The sequence below is a fragment of the Phyllopteryx taeniolatus genome, chromosome 15, assembly GCF_024500385.1.
Source record: "Phyllopteryx taeniolatus isolate TA_2022b chromosome 15, UOR_Ptae_1.2, whole genome shotgun sequence".
NCBI classification, from domain to species: domain Eukaryota; kingdom Metazoa; phylum Chordata; class Actinopteri; order Syngnathiformes; family Syngnathidae; genus Phyllopteryx; species Phyllopteryx taeniolatus.
Window position 1 is genome coordinate 7760427 of NC_084516.1, and position 11258 is coordinate 7771684.

At 40.8% G+C, this 11258-nt stretch overlaps 1 protein-coding gene across 1 annotated transcript; it reads right to left on the bottom strand.

Moving 5' to 3' along the window:
* Positions 1-726: 726 nt before the first annotated feature.
* Positions 727-7461, bottom strand: adora2ab (adenosine A2a receptor b). The gene is given in 5 exon segments (XM_061799795.1): positions 727-3056; positions 5530-5633; positions 6937-7068; positions 7261-7400; positions 7402-7461. Coding segments are annotated over 5 exon segments (1269 nt in total). The 3' UTR covers positions 727-2223.
* Positions 7462-11258: the final 3797 nt, after the last annotated feature.

Below are 11258 nucleotides of genomic sequence, written 5' to 3' on the forward strand. Positions count from 1 at the left end.
GTTATTTTTATGAGCAATTATTCATTTGTGCTTATAATACAAAATCCATCTGAAAATCTTGTATTTGACCCCATTATCAAGACATGAGTAAAGCATAAAAATAGTGTAAATACTGGAAATGAACAAAAGCTACAAGGCCACGTTCCTGGAAACATGACCCTGTAAGGCAAATAAATGTTAAATGTCAGTCTTTCTGAAAGTTAAAGTTAAAAGAGTTATAATGAGGAAATAGAAAGTGTAATGGCACAATAAAAGAGATCATCAAATAAACCTGCATTTGATTTCCATTGCATTAAGCGCTACGGCTGGCGTCAGTGCGATGCTGCTGTGTAAACACGTCTCGCTGAGTGGTCTGTAGTGTAGGATGATGTGTACTGTGTGTGTGTATGTGTTTTTCATTGCTGTCTATGTCTACAAATGTGACTCTGAAAGCGGCCCCGTTGCAGGCATATGGTCTCATATTTGACTTGATAAAACAAGCTCTTTGTTTTGGCTGCAATTGATGAATTCAATGTAAAAATCAGTGAAGCGGCGACAGGTTGCTTAGCAGTTATCAAATCACTCATCAAACGCTTGCAATGAAGGAGGTTCCTTGGTAAAAGATGACTTCCCTTTAAACATTGGGTTCTCCAACTTGACTTATCTACACTTTCTGAAACAGTTGATGAATAGATATCTGGTGTATCAACAAGTCAGGCTTTGAAAAAACAAATAAGATGGTAAAAATCAGCATGGGCAACATACATAATTTATTTAATGCAACTCAAAAATTCAGACTGTAAAAAGTTGAATTTGCAACAGACAAGTAAGGAGTGTTTTCTTCAGTGATATCAGCCAATGCCAACATCGAAATCAGGCTATGCACAACAACAGAGACACGAATTTCCAACATATTTATCACATTTTCATTCATCCCCATTTTCTATCACAGGCGTGAGCGGGAGGTTAATCCAGCAGACTTTGGTCTGGTTGCCAGCCAATCACAGAACACAAACAATCATTCACCCTCACACCTATGGACAATTTAGAGCAGGGGTGTTCAAAGTTTTCTTTCAAGGGCCGCATACAGATAAGTCCAAGGATGCAATGGCCCCCGTTTACTGTATGTTCTTCACATTTAATTTATTAAAAATTCTAAAACCAATCCATTGGTGCATTGTAGGTAAAGATATGCAAAGTAATTATATATTTACTTATTTGAAAACACAGCCTGGTGATGAAGCAAAAAAGTCAAGGATTTTCCAGGATATTTTTGAGTGGCTGTATCTCATTGCAATATATCCACTCATATACCGATCAGTATCAGAATCGCATCTCATTCCCCCCCCTTATTAAATTCACACGATTTTGGCCATGTCCCACACTGCAGTGGTTAAATTATACTAAATCGAATTTTTATAACATGGTTTTATTATCCCGTTATTTGCTAAAATGAGTCATTTTGATCACGTATATTCTAGTTTCATAATCACATCGAACATTTTGCATGTGTCGCTGAAATTACGGTCCACCCTGTCATTATGGCGTAACGGCCCCTTTAAGAAACCTGATGTTTTCAATGACATTATGATCATAGGACAAGCATTTTGTCTTTTTCAATGGAGGCTGCAACAGTGCGTAGATGCAGCGTAAACATTTATGTTGCATAATTTTATCATATTATTTGTGGAGTTATCAAACATTGTATGTCCACTGTCATAGTGAAATATCAATTGATGTTTAAACCTTTCATAAATTCGAAATAAATTTGTTGAACAGGACACAGTCAGCTTTCTAACTGAATCATGTCGCTACCATGTGCTCATAAAATGTTAACATTAGCCAAAAATGTCCACGCCGTCATTGTCCATCAACAGAATTCACACAATATTTTGCTGTTTGCATGTACATTGTCTGCTTGAAGTTAATTTATTAAAAACAACAAAAGTGTGAGCTTGCAATTCTAACAGCATTGCATATACACTTAATACATGGAATGGAAAGAAAAAAAATCTCAGTTTTTGTGTGAAATGGGGAAAGTTTTCAAAGGCAATTTATGGTGATATTGACTGAAGTGTTTTTCATGGAGGCTGCGGTTTGGCACTGCAACAGATTATAGAGTATTTACTTCCATTATCTTTATTTTGAAAAAAGTGTTTAGAATGCATGAGATATATTTTTCCATATTTCACGTTCGCACAATTAGCCAGGTTATGCTGATTAACTCTGGTGATATAGTTTTTGCTACAACACTTCTGTTAATTCTGTGGAATGGGTACGTATGAAGGAGAGAGCTTGAACATTGACAAAGGAAATACAACTTCCACTCGTGTCTCTCACTTCGACATTGTTGGTCCCTTCCGGGTGTGTGCGTTGCTGCTGCTGTGCTGCTAGGTTCCCATTGGGTATACAACTGTTTGGTAGAGCGCCTAAAGTCGACGTCCACTGAATGGAGTCAAGGACGTAACTGTTCACCACGGTGCCGCACGACGTGTCATCTTTACTGATGTGCGAGGACGTTCGCTTGATGCTGCTGCTATTTGTGTCTCGGCCGTGGCCGTCCCTTTGGCCAAGAATGTGTTGGCGGAGGATCCTCCGAAACGTCTGTCGGAACTCTCGGATGCGATAGGCGTAGATGAAGGGGTTGACGACGGAGTTGGCGTGGGACAGGATGATGGCGATGTTCAACACCCAGATGTGCGGACGCTGGCAGCTGTCGCACAGGTAGTTGAAACAGTTGATGATGTGCACGGGGAGCCAACAAAAAGCAAACAGGCCCACGATGATGGCGAGTGATTTCGCAGCGTGGACCTCCTTCTGCAGGGTGGAGCGAAACGAGGACCTTTTTTCAGCGGGAGAGGGAACAGGGACGACCTTTTTGAGGACCATCAGGTGGAGCTGGCGCCGGGCAGCCATGAAGATATGAGCGTACACCACCAGCATGACCACCAGGGGCAGCAGCACGCAGCCAAAGAAGTTGAAGTAGATCATGTAGTCCATCGTAACCACGCCCTCGAAGAGGCACTCGGTCAAGCCTTCGGGACAACTGCTGGAGGCCGCGGTGGTGGAGTTCCATCCTGTGCAAGAGTGAAATAGAAGGGAAGCACTTTTATCAAGAAATTCAATATTACATCCGCTGCATTAGTCTCATTTTAACATATCTGAAAATCCATGTAATGTAAAAATAAATTTGACACACCACAGAGAAAACGTTTTTTAACAACCCTGCCAAATTTCAATGAGAAAAAAAATAAAATAAATCACCAATGATATAAAATGAGCCGTTGTCTCGGTTTTCAAATGCTAACGGAATGTCTGCTGAATGCATGAAATCACACTGAAAAATTGATGCAATTTCGTATAGTAACTTTCTGATGCCTACATATCCCTACACGTTTGAACCGGGGGGGCTCATCCGCGGCATGACCTCTTCACTTGGGAATTTAAATAACAACATCGTACAGCTGTTCCGTAAACTGTGGCTCCATGGACTATGCATTTTTGGTGTAGGCATAGCTAGCTAGCTAACTGCATGATGTAGAGGTAGAAAAGGGCTAAGTAACTTGCATTTGCGTCAGATAACCACTGATGTGAACGAATGCGCTCAGGTTTTTAGATAGTGGAGCGGGGGCAATTCATGCCGAACGCCCAAGTACGTCACTGGGCGCCGCTCTAGCACCCCCCCCCCCCCCCCCCCCCTTCCCGCCGCCCCAAAAAAAGCATGAAAACTGAAACGGTGAAAAACTGTTTAACACTATATCTCCACAATTCAGTACAACATATATTGTTTTCAGTCTTTCCCCATGTTTTCAGCAATTATTTTCCCCAAAAAATTATTCTATGCTTTCACTTAATAGGGACTGATCAATTAACATATGAAGTTCTTTGTTTGTAGAGGGAAAGCACGCTGTAGTAGTGGTTTGGGCAGTTGTGTCCAAACTACGGCCCAAGGGCCATTTGTGGCTCATCATTCATTTGCAGTCTGCAAAATACACTAAAAATAACATTTGATATGCGAAGAGTGGGGGTCACATCCCCCGGGTGTGGCGCCCTTGAGAGCTACTATGACTACTACTAATAATAATAAACGGGTTTTACATATCACTTTCTATATATGTAATGACACAAAGGAACTATTTGCAACTCAACTAGTAATCAAATTTCTTTTCGTAACAGTGATTAAAGTGAATTCCTTTTCAGAAGCATAATTGTTTCCTCCACACTTTGCCCCATGACAAAGTTCCAATTTGTGAACATATCACGTTAATGATCCGCAAGTGACTGCTTTAAAGATTGCCAGCTTACTACCAATTGCTCTCGTTGTGAATGTGGAGAGCTGCTCAGAGCAGGGCAGTTCTATTCTAGCGAGACCATTTGCCTTATCACCCTTAACAGAAAGCTGTGACGTTGCAGCCTTTCAAAACAACTAGAATGTCTAAATTCTGAGGGAAGTGAATTGATCGCAAGCAACTGGACTGTTCTGTTTGTCTTAGAAGACATTTTGGCTCTCATCTGAGCAGGCTTCATCAGTTCATGCAACAAGGCTTAGTTAGGACACGCTAACCAGTGTTTGTATGGAAAACTCTACAATTTATGCTGCGACTTAGATGCACTTTCCGAACCACGTATGGTATCATTCCTTTGGAGTGTAAAAAAGGGAGAGAGACATTAAGCTGCCTGCCAGAGGCTCTCACTTGTATACGTTAGTGGCCAGGGTCTGGTATTAGTCTTTGAAGTAAAGATATTTATCAGCGAAGATAAATCGTCTTTACAACTGGTGATCGACAGAATATTATTAGAACGCTTCACCCTGTTGTATCAATAACAAGGGGCGGGACTTACTGGACATGCATGTGAGGCTGCACCTGACCATCACAACAAGGAGTGGTGAAGGTTAGATCAATACACATACACTTACTCATCCACTCAGTCAATGGCTTAGTAGTTAATCTTCACCGGATGAGATGACAAACTGGCAAGTGTGTTTATCAATTTCTAAGTCTTTTTTTTTTTTTTAAACGGGTATTCCACAGAAGTTAAATATAACTACTGGACTTATTTTTGTTTGTTTTCCAAACATTTGATATTTCTGGATGAGTACAGTTTCAGAATCAGAATCATCTTTATTTGCCAAGTATGTCCAAAAACACACAAGGAATTTGTCTCCGGTAATTGGAGCCGCTCTAGTACGACAACAGACAGTCAATTTACAGAACACTTTGGAGACAGAAAGACACTGACAAAAAAAAAAACAGTCACTGAGCAGTAAAGGGTTGCTAGTTATCTGGTAATGCCGGTACCTTTTTTTTTTTTTTTTTGACAATTGTGCAAAAAGATGCAGAGTCCTCTAGCACTTAGAGCAGTTTGAATGACTCATATGTCATACTTGGACATACTTGGCAAATAAAGATGATTCTGATTCTGATTTTCAACAGATAGTTTTCGAACAAGGACCCCTTGTGACTGTCTCCAGATCCAGCAGTCTGCTCTGATTTTTCAATTTTACATTCAATACCGGTTCAACTTTAGCTATATTGAAAAACAACAAACCTTTATTCCAGCCCAGCATTGGTGTCAGGCCGATGCCCACTGAGAGGAGCCAGCACAATGCAATGATGCCCTTCGCCCTCTGGCCTGTTACCAGGCTATTGTACCTGTAAAATGAGGACAAACAGCAAAGTTGTTTTAGGAGAATACAATATTCTAATGGTTATTTAGGGGCTGTTTCAGTTTTGACAAAATCCTGCGAGTAAATTTGTGAGAAAAAAAAAACATGATATACTGTATATTTGTTGTATATTATGAAGATTTGAGCGTTAAACGTTTTTGGCTTTGCCAGAGGCAGCACAGTGGAATATAGTGCTGATCATGTCTGCCTTATAGTCGTGGGGATCTGGGTTTGAATCTGGGCTCAGGACCTGCTGGGTGAGGTTTGTGTTGGTTTTCTCCAGCTACTCCAGGCTCCTCCCACATACCAAAAAAAACATGTATGGTAGGTTAACTGAAGACTAACTTGTTCATAGGTGTGAATGTGAGTTTGAATGGTGACGAGTCCTGGGTGTACCCTGCTTCTCGCACAGTCAGCTGGGATGGGTTCCAGCTCAGCCACGAGCATAAAGAGGAGGATGGTCTTACGGGCCGCATGTAGTCCACAGGCCGTAGCGTCCCCTACCCTAGACTAAAGCAAGTTCTAATGAAGGATTAACTAGCAGCTTTTTGGTGCTGGACGCAAAGGAAAAACCAAGCCATTATGCAAGCTGCTTATGCAAATGAGTCACCTGCTGTAGCTTATGCGAGATGGAATATCCTCTCAGGGTGGAGGAATGTTCGGTACTGTAGTTCTAGATAAAAACAAAAGCCTTAATGAAGCGCGTTTAAACAACAGGAGTCAGTGGGGTGTCATTGCGACACATCACGCCCGCTGTTGATTTATGCAGCTTCCTTTTTCTTTTTTTAACGGATATTTATGTTTAAAATGGTTTTGTGTTTCGGAGAAGGGATACGGATAGTGGGCAGTACGGAGGGTTTAGTGGTCAGCATCTTTGCTTTAAAGTTCTAAAGTTTGGGGTTTGAATCTCAGCTGCGTACTCCCTGGATTTTGTATGTTCATACATGTTAGGTTTATTTAAGACAAACGTTAAAACTAGAATATGCCTTTTTTTTCTTTTCTCCCCTACTCCCAGATTAACTGAATTGCTCCGGTCAAGTCACATGTTTGTCTGGACACGTGTTACTAGGCAGAGTTCATTGGGCTTAATTCTGACTGGACCATAGAACACTGAAAAAAGTAATCAAAGGGTAAAATAGACACACACTATGGATTCTATTTCCACAACAGCATGATAACAATAATGAGAGATGATTATTTACACACACGAAAGACACACATTAAATCCAAAACAAATCTGGTGGCGCTGGCCCGATTAAAAGTGGCAACTACTTGTTCTTCCGCCCTACCTGAGTGGGTTCTTGATGGCGACGTATCGGTCCACGGCGATGGCCAGCAGGCTGAAGATGGAGCTCTGGGTCAACACCAAGACGAAGCAAGCGATGAAGAGGCATCCGTGGAAGTCGGCGCAAAAGCCAGTACTGGTGTCGGGTTTTATGGAAAATATAGTAGAAAAATCAAGAATGAATAAAATGTGCATTGTAACAACGCTCCACGGCAATACATTTTAGACCATTGGTAAGTATGGGAAAAACCCTGCAATAAGATGCCCGGGGTCAGCAGTTCAAGACATCGGCATCCAACCGAACAAACGTGAAAGGTTTCAAAGATACCTGATAGTGATGGCGAAAGGGATGGCCAGCAGGCCCACGGCGATGTCGGCCGCCGCCAGCGACACCACGAACAAGTTGGTGATGCTTTGCAGGTTGGAGTTGAGGCACACGGCCCAGCACACCAGGATGTTCCCGGCCACAGGCCAGACAGGCGATCACCAGCTCCAGGCCAATGTAGACCAGCTGGTCATTCTTCAGCATGGTTCTGCTGTCCTCTCTTGCGCCTTTCTTCGCATCCCACGGCTACATTTGCAGAAGGGACAGGAAGCGGCCACCCCGGACGTCACTGGCGGCGACACTCACGCATACCTTTTTCCTCTCAGCTTGATGATGAAGTTTCTGTCCGGGGAGGTTTTGGCTGCCAATTTAAGGGCGGTTATCTGGCGAGGGAAGCACAGAGAACACAGTCTGATCTCCTGTACAAACAGCAGGTTCCCCCACTGAAACGCGCGCACACACACACACACACAATTTAAAAGCCATCTATCTCTACATGACAGGGGGGCAGTTTGCTTCTCACACAGGTCCAACGCAGACAATAAACCTTTTTTTATTCTGGGAACATGTTTCCTGAAACCTCAGCACACACGCACAGTATCATTCTTCGCCCTTCCACTTTACTGATAATGACAAAATCAAAATAATTCAGCAGTATGTGAAAGTTCTTGTGCTATTATTGTTTGCCTTGAAGTTCCACGTGTTTTGCTAACACGGTAGAAACGTGAGGTGAGGTGGGAGTGAGAGACTGTTGAGGTCATACTCAATGTCACATACTTCTTAACATGTTTAGAATCATACATACTACAACCCCAATTCCAATGAAGTTGGGGTGTTGTGTTAAACATAGATAAAAACAAAATACAATGATTTGCAAATCATCCATCCATCCATCCATTTTCTGAGCCGCTTCTCCTCACTAGGGTCGCGGGCGTGCTGGAGCCTATCCCAGCTGTCATCGGGCAGGAGGCGGGGTACACCCTGAACTGGTTGCCAGCCAATCGCAGGGCACATAGGAACAAACAACCATTTGCACTCACAGTCATGCCTACGGGCAATTTAGAGTCTCCAATTCATGCATGTTTTTGGGATGTGGGAGGAAACCGGAGTGCCCGGAGAAAACCCACGCAGGCACGGGGAGAACATGCAAACTCCACACAGGCGGGGCCGGGGATTGAACCCGGGTCATCAGAACTGTGAGGCTGACGCTCTAACCAGTCGGCCACCGTGCCGCTGATTTGCAAATCATGTTCAACCTATATATAATTGAATACACTACAAAGACGATATTTAATGTTCAAACTGATAAACTTGATTGTTTTTAGCAAATAATCATTAGCTTAGAATTTTATGGCTGTAACACGTTCCAAAAAAGCTGGGACAGGGTCATGTTTACCACTGTGTTACATCACCTTTTCTTTTAAGAACATTCAATAAACATTTGGGAACTGAGGACACTAATTGTTGAAGCTTTGTAGGTGGAATTCTTTCCCATTCTTGCTTGATGTACAGCTTCAGCTGTTCAACAGTCCAGGGCCTCCGTTGTCGTATTTTACGCTTCATAATGCGCCACACATTTTCAATGGGAGACAGGTCTGGACTCCAGGCTGGCCAGTGTAGTACCCACACTCTTTTACTACGAAGCCACGCTGTTGTAACATGTGCAGAATGTGGTTTGGCATTGTCTTGCTGAAATAAGCAAGGGCACCCATGAAAAAGACGCTGCTTGGATGACTGCATATGTTTCTCCAAAACATGTATGTACATTTCAGCATTAGTGGTGCCTTCACAGATGTGCAATTTACCCATACCATTGGCACTAACACAGCCCATTACCGTCACAGATGCTGGCTTTTGAACTTTGCGTCCATAACAGTCCGGATGGTTCTTTTCCTCTTTGGCCCGGAGAACACGACATCCACAATTTCCAAAAACAATTTGAAATGTGGACTTGTCGGACCACAGAACACTTTTCCACTTTGTATCAGTCCATCTTAGATGAGCTCGGGTACAGAGAAGCCAGCGGCGTTTCTGGGTGTTGTTGATAAATGGCTTTTGCTTTGCATAGTAGAGTTTCAAGTTGCACTTACGGATGTAGTGCCTAACTGTATTTAATGAAATTGGTTTTCTGAAGTGATCCTGAGCCCATGTGGTGAAAGCCTTTACACATAGATGTCGGTTTTTGATGCAGTGCCGCCTGAGGGATCGAAGGTCACAGGCATTCAATGTTGGTTTTCAGCTTTGCCGCTTACGTGCAGTGATTTCTCCAGATTCTCTGAACCTTTTGATGATATTATGGACCGTAGATGATGAAATCCCTAAATTCCTTGCAATTGTTCATTGAGGAACATTGTCCTTAAAGTGTTTGACTATTTTCTCATGGACTTGTTCACAAAGAGGTGAACCTCGTCCCATCTTTGCTTGTGAATGACTGAACAATTCAGGAAAGCTCCTTTAACACCCAATCATGGCACCCATCTGTTCCCAATTAGCCTGTTCACCTGTGGGATGTTCCAAACAGGTGTTTGATAAGCATTCCTCAACTTTCTCAGTCTTTTTTGCCACCTGTCCCAGCTTTTTTGGAACGTGTTGCAGCCATAAAATTCTAAGTGAATGATTATTTGCTAAAAACAATCAAGATTATCAGTTTGAACATTAAATATCTTGTCTTTGTAGTGTATTCAATCAAATATAGGTTGAACATGATTTGCAAATCATTGTATTCTGTTTTTATTTGTTTAACACAACGTCCCAACTTCATTGGAATTGGGGTCGTATATGAAGGAAGGGATTTTATAGAAGGTTGATTAAGGCCACAGTGTGAAGGAAAAACTCTGAGAATACTAGACAATTAAGTCATAACCTGATGAGAAAAGTCATAATTTTATGAAGAAATAAGTTGTAATATTACAAGCGTAAAGTGAGAATGTTATGAGAAAACAAATCTTGTTTATTAGAATAAAGAGGTAACATTACATTAATTCAATTTGCAATTACAAACATGAGAGAAAAGTTACTTATTTCTTGTAAAATTGGACAGTTGCTCATAATTTTCATTTTTATTTTCTTGTAAGATGATGAGAAAAGTTGCAATTTGACCATGAAAATGTTTCACTTAGAGAAACAAGTCGTTAAAAGAGGAAAAGAAAACACATTTTATGGGAAAAAGGTTTATGTTTGTGACTATATTCAATTGCAATTACATGGAAAATGTCATAACATCACGAGAAAGTTAGTTTTTCAGAGTAAAATTATACATTTTCTCAAGAATAACACATTTTTCTGCCTTATATGAGGAAATTACGGGGAAATTCTTTTTTTTTTTTTTTTTTAATAAAACGTTTGTGTTTTGTTCCTGAGAAACAACACAAACAAATTTGTTACATTCATCCTCTTATTTCCCTCTAAATATTTAGATTTTTTTAATAGAATTGAATACACCCTTATTCTTTATTTAAAAAAAATCCATTATTTGTAAACATTTTTTCTAGTCATATTAAGACTCATAACCTAACTTTTCCTTAAAATATCTCAAAACACAACATACTTTTTTTTTTGTATCATTGTTGTCAAAGACCTTTTTCCTCACGGTTTTCCTCAATTTGTAATTATACTGACAATTAGTAATGATGATCATAATAACATTTAAAAGGATGCTTGTGTATTTCATTTAATAGCTTTTGAGCAAAGAAGAAAACATCCCTCATCATGAAAGTGATCGCTTGTTGTCTTAATGTTAATTTAAAAAAAAAAGACTAGTGTAAATATGACCTAATTCTTGCTCAGGTGGATAATAGCTCACATGACACAGCAATAAGTGTGAGTTAAAACAAATCCATAAACATATTGTTAGGATAACTACATCATTGTTTAAAATCACACAGCTTGTCGCAGCATTTGTTAACTGAAATTAGCCCAATTAGTTACATTTACGCTTTTAATAAATGATTTCAGCAGTTCAATTCAATAATTTAGATGAATTAAACATGTTTGGCCAAAGA